The following is an 18,067-nucleotide window of genomic DNA, read 5'->3' as shown; positions in this document are numbered from 1 at the left end:
TTCCTTTGGCTGGTGGTAATGGTTGCTCCAGGCTGACAAGACACCCACTGGTTTCATTCCACTGTTTTTGTTTTTCAACATCGTCTTTCAAGCCTCTCAGAATTTCTATTTTTAGCTCTTGTGGCTGAGCTGCCTAGAGTACGTTCATACCAATGCCCCCCCACCCCTCCCCCAGGGGCTGTGTTCCAAATTCAGTGACCCCTGGTGGTAGCAGAGGAGCCTGCCGAACCCTCCCTGATGAACCACTTTGCCTCCCTCTGAAGCCACAATGACACAGTGGTCACTGTCAGTAGAACAGAGACATATTTTCTACAGACATACCTGATGCTTTGATCATAGACCGAGTCCTGAGAATGACCAGTGTTGGGTCTTTAAGGGAAGACACAAACACTCCTTGAGATGAGAGCTGGTCCTGGGATGCAGGTCTCCATATTGGGTAAGGACTCTCCTTCCCTCCCCCGACTCAACTGTTTGTGGTTATTGCTAACATAATTTTAATGAGTTAAAACTGTCTCAGCTAGTGCTTTGGTTCTGCTGTGGCAGTGGTGCTATTTCATGGATGCCTGGGCCACACTCTCTCCATGCTTGCAACACGTCGGCGTCACAGTACTTACTGTGTTAGACAATACTGCTGTAGCACCTCTGGGCATTAGCAGGAGAACAAGCTCCCAGCCCTTGCTGATGCTGCTGTCACTTGGTTTAGTGGAAACCAAGAAGCAGAGGGTTAGAGAGGTAGACCTGCCTGAGCCCGAGCTGGCAGTATTATTCTGCCACTGCTGTTCTGATTTCCCTATGTATGCCACTCTGTCTCCCTCAGCAACTACGGGAAAATAATAAGGAACAATGCATCATGGACTGTTTGAGGTCACTCAGAAATAGTATGCTAAGTAAGTAGTAATACCAATAGCATTGGCACTTGTTTTGTCGAGGTTGTTATTATTGTAAAGAATGAGGTATGACCTGGGCCTGGTGGTGCTAGAGGGTAATCTTGGCTACTTGAGAGACTGGGGCAGGAGGTTTGAAAGTTTAAGGCCTGCCTGGGCTATACAGAGTGAGTTCAAGACCAGCTTAGGGAACTTAGCAAGACCCAAAAGAAAAAGAAAATGGAGAACTGAGAAAATGGAGCTAGTGGCAGAGCACTTGCCTAGCATCTGAGAGTGCCTAGGTTCAGTCCATAGCACCCCAGAGGGGAGAAGGAAGGAGAAGAAGGAAGAGGAGGAGGAAGTGATAAGGCTAGAGATAAATCAGGATTCTGCCCAGTCAGCCTTCTGATGGAGATCCAAGTGTGATCTGGAATGTGTGCTCTTTCCCCCTGGAATGTGTGTGTTCTTTTACACATTGATTGACCTTGTGAAGTGTGGTTAAAGTGTTCCTTTACTGCAGCACCTAAAAGCCATGAAAGAAAGCATCTAGAAAACAGGCAAAGCCCACTTGGACTAAAACACCGTTGTGAAGGGGCTTTGGCCAGCTTGTGGGAGGTAACGAGACAACAGTGAATGTACTCAGGGCTCCAAGGGAAGCTCAAGTGGAAGTAAACCAGGAATCTAAACACTCCACTTTTACACATGTCGATGGGCTTGATATTTGACTGTAAGCTAGCAATGGCTCAATTTAAAAACCTCTCTCTGAGCTCAAAAGATCAGGGGACTGCTTGTAATTCACACAGCCTCAGGTCAGTGGTTCTCAGCCTTCCTAATGCTGTGGCCCCTTAACATGGTTCTTTATGTTGTGGTGTCCCCCTAAACATAATATTATTTGAGTTGCAACTTCATTACTGTAAGTTTGGGACTGTTATGAACCGGAATGTAAATATCTGATATGCAGGATAGCTGATATGAGACCCCTGTGAAAGGTTCATTCGAACCCCCATAGGGGTTGTGATCCATAGGTAAAGAACCACTGCCTCAGGTTGCATCACCTTCAGAAGAAGGTTGCAGGAGTTTAGCTGGAGCATAGCCCCTACTAATACAAAGACAGAAAACTGGAGCTATGGACCATAAGAGATAATTAAAGAGAGAGCAAGAAGAACTGAGCTAAAAGAAAGTAATAGTCAAGGGATAATCTCAAGAGAAGAGAAGAGAAGAGAAGAGAAGAGAAGAGAAGAGAAGAGAAGAGTAAAAAAGAAAAGAATGGAGGGTCTTTTGTAAAAAGGGAAGAAAACATCCCTGGCGAGATTGGAGAAATGGTTCAGTGGTTAAGAACACTGTCTGCTCTGTTCAATTCCTAGCACCCACATAGTGGCTCACAACCATCTGTACTGATGCCCTCTTCTGGCATGCAGGTGTACATGCAGATAGAGCACTTATATTCATAACATTAAATTAAAAAAAAATACCACATGGCTTTGTAGAAAAGAAAAACGACAGAGAGAAACTGTCATCCCCTTTTCTGAAACCCATGAAAGACTAGATTGATAATGAAGGGGCAAAATGAGGACAAAACTATCTAGATGGCAAAACTTTATGTGGAAGCTGACACATTAAAAAAATACAAAATTCCTCCAGGTAGCTAGCTAGCTAGCTTCCTGCAAGGAGTGGCCTGGCTGAAACCTTAAATGCCTGCAGAATGTTCCATCATAAACCTTGAAAACATCCTGCTGAGTTCATCCAAAGTCAATGTTTCCCTTAACTGGTTGTTAATTTGAGGACCTTAGCAGAGATAGACTGACCTTGGGAGGCCAGCTGAGGGGATGACTCATGTTTTAGGTATGACCTATACCACGAGACTCCATCTCCTGCTGCACTAAATATTCTTTCAGATGGTTGATCTAGTAGGAGGGCAAGATGCTAGCCAGGAGATGTGTGTGAGGGACAGATGGCGTGTTTGGCTTTGTAATAGCCAGGAGGATCAAGCTGGTGATTTATTTTAGGGTTGGTTAAAGGGGAGTAGACACAATTGAACCCATTGCAATTGGGCCAACCTCAGTCACGTGTCCACAGGACACTTAAGCAGCTGCAACCAGATGGGACCATAAATCGCCAGGTGAAATATCAAGAGACCTTTCGAGAGACAGCATCAGGTGAAACGCCTGAGCTACCCTGTCCTCTGCACTTCCTCTCTGCCCTTTTGAACTCGTGTTGTTCAATCCCCTATGATTGTTTTCTCTGTACCATTGGCAACAACAGACGTTTTGGAGTCAAGGACACAGCAAAATGCCTCCTAAATATGTCAGGTCCAGGAGGAACAGGGATTGTATCTTAGGGACATTATTTCTTTATTCTCTTTCAGCAGCTGAATGTATTTCCTTTCCATTGTCTTTTTGTTGGACACTCTCCATTGCCAGCATCTTAGCCATCAGCTACAGAGCAAGAAGGCAACTTCCGGCAGACTAGCCTGGGTCTTAGATGGCTATTTTTCATGTTAGGACAACCTCTTGACAGTCCAAAGAGTTTCTTCCTCCTAAGGACCAAGGAAACTCATAAAGCAACCATGTCCCGTGCCATACCAACCCTTCTTTCTATCCAGTAACTGGCAGCCACTGTGTTCTTGAGCTTCCTTAGTGGTAAGCCATAAGCTAGGATATTCCAGATCAGTCTTCACTTTCAGAATACATTCAAGCTGAATGTCTTGTATGAATGTCAGGACTTAGGAGAGCTGAAGCACGTAGCTCCAAGAGGGGTCAGTGGAGACCCACTCCACAAAGACCCAGAAAGGAAACATTTAAAGGGACTAGGGTTGTGTTTCCTGGGGAACCACAGACTAAAGGTCTTAAATCATTCTCTCTTCCTCCCTTCCTCCACCTCTCCCTTCTTTCCTCCCTCTCTCCTTCCTTTTCTCTCTCCTTCTCTCCCTCTCCTTCTCTTTCCCTGTCTGTCTCTCCCTCCATCCATCCTTCCATCTATCCCCCCTCTCTTCTTCCCCTCTCTCCGTCTCTTTATCCCCCCCAACACCCCCTCCCACTTGTGTGTGTATGTACCACAGCATACAGCCTCTGATATCAGTTCTTTGCATCTTGGTTGAAACAGTGTCTGTCTGTTCACTGTAGTGTACCTCAGACTAGCCCAGAAGCTTCCATTCTTTCTCCTGTATCTTCTGCCCATTTCCCTATAGGGATACAGTACAGGTAGGTTTACATACCAGTGATTTTACCTCAGTCCTGGGGATTTGAACTTGGGACATCAGGCTTGTGAGGCAAACTCTTTACATACCTAGCCATCTCCCCAGCCCCCTCGGACTTCATAATTCCTTATGAATAGAAATGCTTCTAAGTCAGGGGACAGAAATTAGCTGTATTCCATCAGGGATGGATGGAGGAAATGTGTTCACATGCCAGCAGAAGGCACTAAACTGAATTTGAGACGTTCTTGACAGCTGGGGTTGTGGCCTGGAGAACATTGCCAGTGTGGCCTGTGGAGGCTCTTTCTGAAGGGAAGGGTGGATGGCATGGTGTCAGGATGTTTCCAAATACTTCCTCTGGTCCATATGTAGTCACATGGGGTCCCACTCAAGATCCAAGACAGTATCACTTTTTTATTTCATCTTCCGTAGATTGCCACAGAAGACCCGTAGTGAGTGGTGCCTGGCAGACAGCTGGGAGCTGGCTGGTTCCTGGGGTGGAGACAGGTCTGGGAAAGCACCTTATTTCAAAGAATATCAATATCCTCCCCGGGTTAAATCCCACTCCTTTTTGCATCTTGGCACTGGCTTCCCCCCTGATCATGGTGGCCAGGGCCTGTATGGAAGGCAGTGTGTGAAGTGGTATGAGTAGCTCGGCTGAGCTCCTGCTGTATCCCTATTGCCATGCAAAGTGCTTTACAGGGCTTGTTATCACAACCCTATGCATTAACAACATTATGATAGCCACTGTACAGACGGGAAGACCAAGGCTTTCAAAGGTTTAGAGAGCCTCCAGCCAGGACTCCACCCCAACTGACAGGGAGCTGGCAAGTTTGGATTTGGGTCCAAATCCTACTTTTCTCACTCTGTATCATTTCCTGGAAATATGACCTCATGTCTCTGGGCCTTGGTTTCCTTTCTGACTATGGAAGAAATAAGCTTAGTTGGGGAGGGGCCACATTTCTAATCCCAACACTTGAAAAGAGCAGGCAGGAAGATCATGAGTTCAGGGCCAACCTGAGTGATTTAGCAGGACCCCGGAAAGAGGGTGGAGGGGGAGAAAGAGAAAGAGAGAGGGAGAAAGGAAAAGAATACCAAGATTACTGTTGCACAGTGTTGGACAAGAATCGTAGCCAACGGTGTCTGTCATATAGCCTGTGCCCTTGATCATCCTCATCCTCTGCTTTTTCCTTGTTCCTTGTGCTTTTCCCAGTCTGCATCTTTTCTTCATGGTGTTGCTGGTTCTAATCAGGCCCCTCTTGGTGACAGGCAGGGATGTTTCGCAGCTCAGCGTCCTGACTGATGTAGCCTGCTAATTCCTTACATTTACATATCATCTTTCTTCCCTGGAGCTCATAGCACTTAACAGACAAGTGGGGCACAAATGACTTAACTAAGTGAAATCCAGAGGCCTGCTTGTCTGGAGACTCTGCAAACCCGTGGATTAGCTCAGATGTCAGGGCTGAATTATGGTCCTTCAGCTGCTCGTGCTTAGCACGCCACTAGCATTAACTCCGGTTCTTGCCGAGGTCCTGTAAATCATGCATAGTGATTATCAGCCTACTGTGAGAGGAGGGAGAGGAGAAGAAAGGAGAAAGGAGGGGGCTCTGGAGGCTCCCGACCAGCTAGCTGACTGGGAAACCTTTGGCCTGGCTGAGTTCTAATGACAGGGTGGGTAGATAAAATTAAGATAGACCCAGATAAAATCCTTGCAGCCTGCGCCACCATTTCACACCCCACACACATTTGGCTTTCCCAGTTGTAACCATTCTGCTATGATTCCTTCGCTTAAGAATGCAAATTCACACAAGTGACAGAATTTCCGCCAAGCAATTCTCAGGCAGCAAGCGGGTCTTATTTGTGAGACTGTGAAGAAAGAGAGCTGAATGAGAAGTCTCTCGAATCTGCTTTCTTTTATAGATGGGGTGGAAAGAGTAAGGGCTTGGAAGTTACAGGAGCGCAGAGGATCAGGGGGACCCGCACTGGCACCTCAGTGTACTGGGAGCCTCCACAGCTTACCCTGGTATTAGGTAACCTCACCTTTAAAAGGGGGGGCCTGCTGGCTCAGGAAAGCAGATGATGGCAAAGGGATTAAGAGAATCTGCAGGCTTGGCAGAGGCTAGCGGATTCTCCCTCTGTCCTCATTCCACAGCATTCTTTTTTAATCTATGTGTTTGTTATTCATTCATTTGTTCATTCATGGAATGAAATCTCTCTGGGTAGCAGGATATACATTGACTAAGGAAAGGAGAAAGATGTGATATTAAACCTCACGTGTTCAAGAAAATTGGAGATGGGGGACTGTAAGACGGCTCAGCAGGTCAAGGTGCTCCCCACCAAACCTGATCTGGAACCCACGTGGTGGAAAGAACCAGCTCCTGCAGATAGTCCTCTGACCTCCACATGTGTACTGTGGCACACTCGTGTGTGTTAGCACATGCACACCTGTGAGCATGCATACACACACACATTAAATAAATAAGTAAAAACTTTAAAAAAATCTAAGATGGTAAGAAAGACAGAGGGCCCAGTTAAGAGTGACAGGTAATGGGTAGTAACCATGGAAAATGGTCTTGGCTCCTTTTGAAGATTAAGTGAGATCCGGTGTCATTAACAAATCAAGAGTCCTTAAAAAAGTGGAGGTGAATGCTACATGTGCCAGAATCGTTAGAAGAGGAGTTGGCAAAAGAGCCAGGCTAGGTAGCAAAGAGGAAAGGGTACAGTGAGGCCATAGGCCCAGTAGGGCAGCTGGTTTCCCTTAAACAGATAGGGAGTGCAAGGGTTTGGGACAAGATGCCTGCAGGCAGCTGAGGTAAAGAGTTTACTGTAGAAAGGTGGGGTGAAGTCTGGGGTCCACTTCTTAACCAGCGTTTCCTCCTCGGAGCAGCCTCTTTAACCTCTTCTCCACCGGCATACACAGCAAGGATGAGGTGAAGGAACACACACATGGGTGTGCTTTGTACCCTGAAACGCAGTATGCAGATTTGAACTGTAATTATCATCATTAACGGTGGTAGCAGGGAGATCTGATGGGAAACAGAGGGTTAGAGGATCATCGAGTGTCTGGAGATGGTATCGACATCCCCTCCTCAGGAGAGCCCATCATTAAAACTCTGTGCTGGAGACAGCCTCCTCTTCCTTATCTGTGCCTCGAACAGGCCTGCCGGTGGAGGGTCTGTGGCAGGCTCAGCTCTCACCTAACAAAATGATGGCAGCAGGAATTAGAGCAGCGAATCAGATATCTCCATACCTGAGAGGGTGCTGGCCAGAGGTACGCTTCTGGAGCGCTAGCCTGTCCCTCCCCAAGAAACCCAAGGTCCTCACCATCCCTATTGCCTAAAAAAAGCTCTGGGCCCATGTCTCAAACTAACATAGCATCAGATTAACAAGACCGGGAAGTGCCTGGCTTGTTCATATTCCAAGTTGAATATCTGGTGAAAATATGTCCCTGTCCCACTTGCAGAGGAGTTCAGCAGACCACAACCCTCAGGGCCCAAGATCGTGAGACTTCCTCCTCGCCCCCTGTGCAGCTGCTCTCGGCACAATGGCTGGAGTTGCCCTTCTCCACACTTGTTTCTGTGAGGTCTAGGGCTGCCAACTGCAGCGAGAACTCAGCCTTCCACATATGTATCAGATGGATCTAAGACCAGTTTGCCAAAAAGGCCATTTTTGAAAGGTCTGGGCAGTGAACCCTTAATTTCCCAGGACATGTATATTCTCTGCCAAACACGCAGCCTTTGTTAGTGATAATGGTCATACCTTTTAACCATGGAGCTGTATGTGTGTGGCTGCTTGAGAAAAGCCAAGTCCAGGAAGAAAGTGAGATGGCCAGTGCCTCGGTTGGCTTAGGGTTGGCATGAGAGTCTGAATGATAGTTACTGAGGCCGGCTACCATGCAGCAGCTCTGGCAAAGACAGAAGGTTTTAATGTCTTCCATTTGGATGGTACCGAGCCAGACAACGCCTGGCTAGAGTCACCCTCCAACCCAGCAGCCACCTCACCCTATAAACCATTCCCTTATAACTCAGTTCATTAGACTGCATTGGCCCGTTGGGTGAGCCAGAGATGAGCAAGATATGGGTCAGGCCTCTCAGAATCTAGGGAGAAAAGACAGGCCTGTACACAGCCAAGATTTCAAGTTGACCATGCCAGGGGCTGTATATGAAAGAGACGTGATGAAAGTGATCCAGACAACTGCAAGAGGGACCAGGGTGACTTGAAGATTGAGGAAATAGCTTCAAGAGGATAAGAGTATTTGAATCCAGAGTCTGAAGGAGCCTTAGAAAAGAGCACAGCAGGCCCAGCATGGTGGCACACACCTGTGGCCTCAGCACTCAGGAGGCAGAAGCAGGAAGGTTGTAAGTTCAAGGCCAGCCTGACTACATAGCAAGACCCAACGTGTTTCAAAGCACCCAAAACAGCGCAACTCCAGTCCATCTTTGTGATGGAGGGGCTACAGTTACAAAGTACTTTATTTCCCAAGCATTTACCACTTGCGTTTGGGTTTGTCTCCCCCAGATGACAAGAACTTCTTGAGGCTACAGAGTGATGGCCGTAGAGAGGGCCAGTATGGGCGCCTCATCAGCCCACCAGTGCACCTGCCCCGAAGCCCTGTGTGCATGGAGTTCCAGTACCAAGCCACGGGTGGCCACGGGGTGGCGCTGCAGGTGGTTCGGGAAGCCAGCCAAGAGAGCAAACTCCTCTGGGTCATCCGTGAGGGTCAGGGCAGCGAGTGGAAGCATGGTCGCATTATCCTGCCCAGCTACGACATGGAGTATCAGGTGAGCCAGGGAAGAAAAGGGGTGCAAGATGCAAGGGGATCACTGTGATCCCTATTTCAGTATTTCAAAGAGCCTTGCCCATTCATCATTAAGGGACGTGGTTAAGCTCCGCTGTTTTCATTGTGTTTCTTACGTTGCCATGGCAACTAAATGACACTCTTATTTGTTATTCAGAATGTGCCTATCTCTACACCCAGACTTGGTTCTTTGTTCCTCCTATTGCCTTTTATATTGCTGAAATCTTCTCCAACAAATGTTTCTTCTCTCCATTTTATTTTAGATTGCTATCAGGTAGGCTGACAAAGGGACACAGAAGCCAGGGAAATAAACACAAACAACCTCTCTATGCCCGAGGCAGTGGAGCCCTCAGAATGGAGGAGGCTGTGGCCATGCCCTCCCAGACCTGCTCCAGAGAACGTGAATCCAGGCAGGGGGCATAGATGTGTAGGCATTAAACTCTGTGGCCAGTGAACCCAGGAGAGCCCAAAGCAAGTGGCTTCCGTTATCTCTATCCCATGAAGCAAGAGACCGAGGCACAGATGGGCACATGCATCTGTACCCACATCTTGGGAAGAAACAGACACACTGTGGGTGTGGAGGTGACTGAGAACCAGCCAAAGCATTAACCTGCTCCTCCCCAGATGAAGAGCAGCAACAGATGGCTGCTTTGGCAGCCAACTGCTCTTTCAGCTTGCCAGAGGACATGTGCTCGTTTGCAGAAAGAACCTGGGGAGGGCGAGAACGAGGAATGATTAAAGACCACAGAGCCGAGGGGCTTCGAGGGGCAGGCTGCAGCCTCTCACTCTCGAGGTTACAAGGCATCCTGAGACCCTCGCTCGCTCCCCAACCTGGGCCCCCACTTACTAACTTTAGTGCAGGCTTTAGGAGGACCTGTGGGAGTTTTGTTTGTTTGTTTGTTTGTTTGTTTGTCTCACAGGGTGATTTTCTCCAGGCAGAGCTCTTATTTTACTAGATGTTGTCACTATCTTATCTGTGTGCCTAACAAAGAGTAGCCGCTCAGTGAAAGGCTGATGGAAGAGTAAACCGTTTCCCTGCTTGTTGGATTGACAGATCTCTAAGTCAGTGGACAAGGAGAGGTCAGCTAGAAGGCAATCCAAACCTAAGTGCCCTGTTTCCTCCATTACCTTTGCCTGCCCCTGCCCTCTGAGTTTTCAAATACCTGAGTTGAGCATTTGAGGTATTTATGAGAAAGGAACCTCCGAAATATCTAGGGAAGTGTCAACATCGCTCCCCTCCCCCCTTGAGTGTGCTCTGATTGTGGTCCTTTTAATCAGTATATTCTTGGTGCTGGACAACAATATCCATCAACTTGTTACATTTTCTTGTCCTCTCAAATACGCAACTGATGTGAACCAACTCTTTTCAGATTAAGATCTCAAGAGATGTAGCCATGTGGTCCACAGATGTGTACCAGGTGCAATAACACACACACACTCACATACACAGCTGTTAACAGAAAATTGGAGGTCTTTACACCAAAGGAACCAGGAAGATTTGCTAACCATGGCTCTTGTCCTTCTGGCTGCAGATCGTGTTCGAGGGTGTGATAGGAAAAGGACGATCAGGAGAGATTTCCATCGATGACATTCGGATAAGCACTGATGTCCCCCTGGAGAACTGCATGGGTACGTGACTACCTCTCTCTCTGCGGCTGTTTTAGATGAGACACGAGGGACTGGGATACACAAAAGGAAGCAACCAATGTCTTAAAACACAAGAGTTCCCAGTAGGTAGGGCTGTGCCAGTCTGTGCAGGAGGCGAAGTGTGGGTGTGGTTGTGTCTTGGGAGGGGTATGATATGAGGTGAAGGTTTATGTTCGTCTCCCAATCAGAAGTAGATGTGCGTTAAGTATATGAAAATTCAGGGTACCAAGACCCCATCATCAGACTCCAGTTTTTAGCAAAGAAAATGCTAGAGGGCAAGAGTGCCTGCCAGTCAGAATTACATACTGGAAAGGTTTGATGGATTTAATGGATGCCTTCAGTGGTGGGCAAAACTGGTGCCCAGGCTATGTAAGACTGATAACACAATGGCCCCCTCTGTTCCTTCCCATGAATGAACTGTTGCATAAGAAATCAAATATTATATTGTATTTTCAAGCTAATACTTCTGATGCCCAAAAGCCTGGAGCTGTAGAAGTAGGCATGGCATACTAGAGGACCGGCAGAGGAAGGACGCCCCTAACTATCTCTTTGGTCAGAAGTACTAAGAGCCAGCCCTCCTGAAATGCACACATTTTTGCTCAAGGATTCACCCTGCAGCAGGGGTTTCCCTAAGGGCACCCTAACCTCCCATCATAGCCATGGATTCTTCCCTCCCAAACAGAAAAGGAGTTCTGAGGAGGAATAGAACTTGATTGCAGCCAGCAGAGTGCTATAATACATCACCAGGTGCTTTTTCTGGACCTTGGTTGTCTGTTCCTAGCGATGTCAGAAGCAACTCAGACTGGCCCAGTCCCCCAGGCAACTCTCAGGGCTTGGGCATCTAGAAGTTACCCAGGTCTGAGAAAGCAATCAGTGATAAGTGATGGATAAGTACCTTGGGGACCTGTTACTCTATGAAGCACTTTTTTTGTTTGTTTGTTTGTGTCAAAGCAACTTGAGAATCCTCTCTACTCACCCTAGCCCCATGGGGATTCTATGTTAGGCACAGGCTAGAGAACATGCAAGAAGTGAGCCATATTCTATAGCCTGTTACCAAGAGACCTGATAGAAGCCATTTGTGTTGCGTTCATTCATTTCTTCTCTTTATCTAACTCCAGTTTTTTTTTTCTGTTTTTTTTTTTCCCTTTCAGAACCCATCTCAGCTTTTGCAGGTGAGGATTTTAAAGGTAAAAAAATGTATTTTTTTGCATGGCTTTCTCTCTCTCCATGTGATGTGAATTTGGTGGGGCGAGTAATAACCCCCAGTTTAACAGAGCTTGCAGGAGAAAACGGACGCTTCATGTCCTCACCACTAGATGGCGCCAGCGACACCCATAGATACCGGGGATTGAGAGCCTCCATGTCTCTCATTTAATTAAAGTTTAGAAACCTATAATAGAGACAAATAGGTTACAGATAAACCTTTGAGCCTTGCATTGTCCAACCGGGAGCAATGTGGTTGAAAATGCAGGAGCTGTGAGAAAGGGGAGGCTGTGGGAAGATCAATGAATTGAGGTGGCAATGATTTGTTTTAGGCTGAAGATGGTGTTTTTCCACGGTGTACCAAGGCAGTGGTCTCAATTAACCCTCAGTGAGGTGCAGTGAGGCATTTTAGTGAGGATGTTGGGAAAAGACATGAGGAGGGCTGTGAAGACGCTGTTCAGCTAGAAAGACGCTGAACTCAGGAGCTGGTGGAGGGAGCAAGAAGATACATTCCCTGACTAGAGGCAGAGCACTTGAGTTTCAAGGCTGAGAGCAGGAAGGGACGTTTTCTCCCTAAGAAAGCAAATAAAAAGCAAAGCAAAGCAGAGAGAAGTTGGGATGCTTTCCTCATCCAAGAAGAGAAGAAATGGCCTCCAGCCTGGAGCAAAGGTTATGTTTGTGCTTTTCAAGTGCAGCCGGTTCACATTCACTCGGTACAGTCAGCGCGGCTGCTGATGCTGCCGAGGTTTCTAATACTGAAGCCTCAGTGCCTGCTGCGAGTGCTAAGTGCTCCCCTGTAGCTGGCCCACTGCAGCATGGTCACAGACCCTCACCCGAGGCCCAGCCTCCAGGCCCTGTTTGGTGCCAGCCAGTGGATGGGCTGTTCCCTCCCATTTGTGCTGTCTAGGCGTCACCCTGTAGGTGACAGCACTTTTAGAAAGAAGCCCCACCACTCTACAGCCCACATCTCCACTTTGTCCTCGCTCTCATGTCCAGCTCCTGACCAGAAAGAGATGAGTTCTCGGCTTGATACCTGGACAGGTTTTCTGGATCCAGGTCATCTCACCTAATCTGCCATTCATCCCCAGCTTGTGAGACAGTCGATATGGGGGAGGTGGTTGAATAGAGGACCAGTGTATGGTTGGTTTCCTATCCTGTCTCCGTGTCCCCACCTCATTGGAGAGTATTGTGTGTGTCCATGTGTGCATTTTGCTCCTCCCCGGGGGATGTGGCTGCAAAGGCAAAGCACCACTAGGAGGGCAGAGGTCCAAACTGAACAGCTTGGGCTGCAGCTGGTTCTAACCTTCAGATTGCAGCATCATGTTTATGCTGGGGAAGAGGAGCCTGCTCCTGCAGACTCTCCGTGGGCTTTTGCTTTTGAGCCTCAAAGCTCCCGGAAAGGCCAGTTCACGGCTGGCCAGGGGCTGCTATAAAAACTGTGCACATGCCGTGGCTAGTCGTGAGTGACAAGTACGGTGGCTGAGGTCTGCACTTGTGTAAGAGAATAAACAAACCAGGCACACTTGCTCTCCTTGAAGTCATGTGCGGCACGAGGCTCCACACCCCAGGCCTGTTCGCCTGTGAAAATATATATAAATAAAGTCTCATCTGAGTGGCAAATGTGCACTTAGGCTAAATAAACACTGGGCTCCGTGGCTTGAAGGTAAGACTCCCCGATACGCTCTTGATGCTTCGGGGCTGTGCAGACAGGGCTCGAGTTGCAAGCATTGACTCACGGATGCTGAAGAGGGCAAAGAGGCAACCAAGTCTTAGGGGACAGAGACTGGGCTCACGAGCATAAAGAGTCAAGAGCATAGTGGGACCTAGAAGCTTCAACCATACTGATATGCTCTGTGCTGCTCCTGGAAGCTACCCGGTGAACCTGGGACCAGGCGTGAGGACCTTCTCTCATGCCTCTATCTTTACTCCATTTCGGAGACATGCCTTTTGTTCTCTTCCTGGACAGGACAATAGCAGACTCTTGCTCAGTACATAAAATCTGTATTTTTACCCAAAACAAAGCATCAGAGTAAAATCAGATTTGGGCAGGCAAGGCTGACATGGGAGCATGGCTTAACAGCCGCCATTTGCCTCTAGAATCTGGGTTGTTTTCTTTTCCAGTATAAACGGGTCGTGCAGCAGAAGCAATCCCATTCATTACGGGAGATCAGTGTGTTCTTGGGGGATCTTTAGGAAACTGCAAAAGTGGCCTTTGGACCTGTGCTGATGGCTGCTCGTGGTCTTTCTTAGTTTGAAGTGTCTTTCATTTTCTGCCTTTAACTGCTTTCTGGCCGTGCACCTCTTGTCTTTTTATTCTAATTGCATTGCGCTCTGCTTCGTTACTTTCGAAGTAACTGTGTACCTGGGTGTGAGTTAGTGTGGAAGAGAAATTGTTCAGAGAAGGAGGAAGCAGAGAGAGTGAAAACTCTTGTGTCGTCCTGATCTTTTTGTCACTGATATGAGTCATACTTTAAACAATATAACTTGGGTGTGCTTGCTTGCTGGCTTTCACAAGCAGTGGCTATAAACATGGTGTCGTCATGTGTCTTTGTTCTTCAGGCTTGAGCTTTAACAAACGAAAAGCTGTGTATAAAGAGAAAGGGGAAAAAGACTGAAAAGTGGGATAATTAAGGTGATGGATTGTTTCCTCTTACTCAACACTTTTTCCCCCCTCTCAATAAAAGAAAGGGGAGCAAGCAAGAAGCCAGTAAAAATATATAATGCCCATAATCAGAGCCCCATGGCTGTTGACCAGGTGGATATTTTTAGTAGCTTATGGTGGAGACAAGGATTGTTGCTGCTCCTGTAGAAGGCTGTGTGTTTTGAATGCAGCAGGAGCTGCCCACCTGCTGGAGATCATGGAGACCCAGATAGGGTTGCACTGGGAAGGTGGTCTTGGGGTACAGAACCCTGAGCTGCCTTCTTACTAAGGGCCTTAAAGGGACCACATTATGTCCTGATAGTCTCATGGTTGTGAATGTATCTCTAACCATTTCTCAGGGCACTGCACTCCATCTTTTGGGTTCCACTGAATGCCTTCCTGCTGTCCCCCACATACACAATTTCCACCCAGGTACAACCAGGAGAAAATGAGCATCAAAAGCTGTCCAGTGGGTACAGCTGGGAGTCATTGTAAGGGAAACCTACATAGGGTTAAGCTTGAGGTCAGGCTGGTACCAGACTCCATGCCTCAGGTTTTGAGCTCATTTCTTTGGGTCCTAAAGGCCAAGCTGCCATTTTCTACCCACATCTCTCTTTCCATACCCACTCTCACCCAGAAGCTTCGCTTGCCAATACGACACCCCGTCCCTGGGTCTAGGCCTGGATGGCCCCATCAGAGTAGAGTACCTGCCTCATCAGATTCCCTCTGCTCTATAGCACTGTCTGCTTGGAGCGCTTCTGAGGAAGCAGAGAGGGTTAAGACGAGTTCTTGTACATAAGCCTCAGATGAAGTCAGAAAAGTGCACTGAAGCCTGCCAGGGCTTCGGAGAGGCAGCTGTGGTGTGAGAATTCCTCCTCAATGTTCCACCTCCTTCTCCAGCTGCCAAGTCTATGCTAGGTGTGGTAGAGCAGAGGACGGGGAGAGAGATGTGAAACAACCACGTGCTGATTGACTGCCATCTCTGCCCACAGCACACGCAGGCACTGTTTGTGAAGTTTGCTTGCACACACAGAAGCCAGGCACATCCCCTTCCCCCCCCCTTGCAAGTGCATCTAAGCAGCTGCCAGGACAATTTGTCAAAGGGCGGCAGAAAGTATTTCTCCCAAACATCTCCCTCCGACAATGCAGAGAGAGCGGCAGGCCTTGGTTTTCAAATGTAGCCTAAGAGCCTGAAGAAGAGAGGTGTCTGCTTCCGCCAGATAAGGGGCCGAATTTAGAGGAATTTTAGATAGACACAGGGAAGGGGACAGAGTGGGGAGTCCCCAGGGTGTCTGCCAGCTCACTGTAAACTTCAAATGAGTCTGCCTTTCCGTATTTGCTTGTCCCACAAAGAGAAAGAGCTGATCTCAGGGGTGCTTTGAACTTCGGCATCCTTTAAACACACAGAGGGCCTGGCCACATTCTTCCACTAGCTTCCATACGCTTTCCTAGTGGACCCAAGCTTTTCCTTTTGCTTGATTAATGCCACAGATGAAACAAATCCTTCACCTGACCTGTCCCTTCAGCTGTGTTCACTCTCAGATGGCACAGGAAGGGCCCCCACACCAGCAGCATAAAACAGTTTTTAGGTGCAAAGAGAGACCCACCCTTGGTGCCTTCCAGGACATTTCTTTGTAGATGCTGGGTAGCTCCTCCAGGTCCCAGTGACATTTCATGAATGTAGCTGTGATAGATGCTTGCTTTCTTCATGGTGAGACTGTGCCGTGCCATGCCAATTCTCTGATGGATTCAGACAGTGTAGGAGGCAGAAAGGGAGAGAAAGCTGTTTCCTGCCCCTGCCTTACTTGTTTAGAGCAGAATCTGCAAAGTTGTGCTCTGAAAGACCAGGTAATAAATATTCCAGGCTTTGGAGGACATGCATCCTTTCTGGCAAGCACTCTGCCCTGCCACGGAAGCACAAAGGCAACCCCAAGTAGTACGTAAACAAACAAATACGGCAGTGTTCAAATAAAACTTTATTTACAAAAATGGACAGTGGCCTGCAGAGAGCTGAGGATACTGTATACCGGGTTTCAGGCCTGACTCAGTCACTCAGCAGCAGTGAGCAGTTCTTCAAAGAGCCACTCCTTGAATTTCCCTGTATTACTTTGCCCTCTCCCCTCCCAGTTTTCCAACGACTCACCCTCTTAGGTCCTCTCATCCCCCATTTAAGACTCGTGGAAAATGAAGACTATTCATGCAAAGCCCGTGAACCAAGGGCTGACATTCTGAAAACATCTACTCTTAACACTGTTCATACAGCCACAGTTCCTAATTATTCAGTGAGCCAGTGACACTGTCTATAAACAGGAATGGGAGGCTCACTACATAACAGGTAATTTCTTCTCATTTCTCCCATGTGTGGCTTCTCAGAATTTGTTTCTCAAAATCCAAATTCTTAGCATTCACATTTCTCTTCTCCAGGGAGTTCAGAACTTTGGCAGATGGGAGCCTGTTCAACCTTGCAAATGCACTTGGAGTTATTGACTATTTAAGTATCTGTTTCTCATTATCTCAAACAATGAGAAATCTTTGTGGAGAATTGGGGGTGGAAATTAATAAAAAAAAATGGTTGAGGAACTGAAAACATTTTTCCAACTGAAAAAAAAAAAGAGATATGTGAGTTTGTGGTAAAAGAACAGTCAAGGGGGACATTGGGACAGAACTCAGCTCTGGGCAAGGCTGATGTCCCATCTACAATTTTTGTTCCCGGGTTGGCGTAGCTAGTCCAGGATTCCATATTTGTGAAGCTCTAACTGGCCACCCCATAGGGAAAGCAGGGTGGATAAGGCTGGGATCCAGATGCTCGTGTTCCCAGGCACCTTCTTCTACCTTCCCATGGGAGCACTGTGTGGGAAGCATTTCTAGTACCTTCTGAAGTCTAGTGGGAAATCAGCATTTCCCAAGGAGTCTGAAGGTTGGTCCAAAATGCATTCCTCTACCACTCTATTTTCTGTCTGTCTGTCTGTTCAGCTGTCCATCCATCTGCCCACTCTTCTCTCCATCTGGTACTTTTCAGATTTCTGCCATTGCTGGGAAGATGTCTTGAATACAGATTTAACCCTGGTTGGTTTAGTACCTTCCTTTTCTGTAACTTGCAAACCACAGCCTAATGAGCACAGAACCCTCCGTGGTTGTGGCAGAGCCGGATTCCAAGGCAGCACAATCCACTGCCTTTTGGAATCAAGTCTCCAGCTGTAGAGTGTTCTGGGAAACTTCTGGGATAGCCTATACGCTATCCCTAAACTGCTTGTTGGGGCGTAAAGAAGGTATTGTTACTCACGCCCTCTCTTTTCTAACTCCTTTAACATTAGGAGCATAAATTTATACAGTATGTTTCCTCATTTTTCCAAGTACATATCCAGGGACAATGTTTACGAGGGCAAGATAAATTCCCTCATGTCACCTCAATTTATCACATGTTCTGCTTGTCGATGATTTCAGGCAAGAGGGCTTTGATGGAAAAGGGGGAAACAGTCTCTAACGCACAGTGGAGTCTGTCTTCCACAGGACAGGATAGATCTGAGCGGATCGATGGTGGCTCACATATCTGATTTTTAATACTAATTCCCATGTTATGACTTAGCCCCCTATGAAGGAAGAGGTTCCCACTGTGCCCCACGTTATTCCTACCATCAGAAACACTTTCAGGGTAGCATTAAGGGTTCCTCCCTCCCCAGCTCTGGCGCTTTGAGCAGTAAAACTTTTGTGCTGAGGCCAGA

The 18,067-nt window shown here is 47.5% G+C and overlaps 1 protein-coding gene across 5 annotated transcripts in view; it reads left to right on the top strand.

Moving 5' to 3' along the window:
• Nrp2 (neuropilin 2) overlaps positions 1–18,067 on the top strand; it is a 114,940-nt gene that overhangs the window by 72,273 nt on the left and 24,600 nt on the right. For 3 of the 5 annotated variants that reach the window (XM_055616970.1, XM_055616968.1, XM_055616972.1), the window contains exons 13-15: positions 8,575–8,837; positions 10,387–10,483; positions 11,653–11,673. In XM_055616970.1, the coding sequence (XP_055472945.1) occupies positions 8,575–8,837; positions 10,387–10,483; positions 11,653–11,673 (381 nt within the window). Of the gene's footprint in view, positions 1–8,574; positions 8,838–10,386; positions 10,484–11,652; positions 11,689–18,067 lie in introns of all 5 variants that reach the window. The other 2 variants (XM_055616967.1, XM_055616971.1) reach the window with 1 other exon arrangement.

Source organism: Psammomys obesus, unplaced genomic scaffold, assembly GCF_907164565.1.
Source record: "Psammomys obesus unplaced genomic scaffold, mPsaObe1.curated_primary_1811, whole genome shotgun sequence".
Lineage (NCBI taxonomy): Eukaryota > Metazoa > Chordata > Mammalia > Rodentia > Muridae > Psammomys > Psammomys obesus.
The sequence above is the reverse complement of the archived record's forward strand: the minus strand, read 5'-3'. Positions and strand labels throughout refer to the sequence as shown.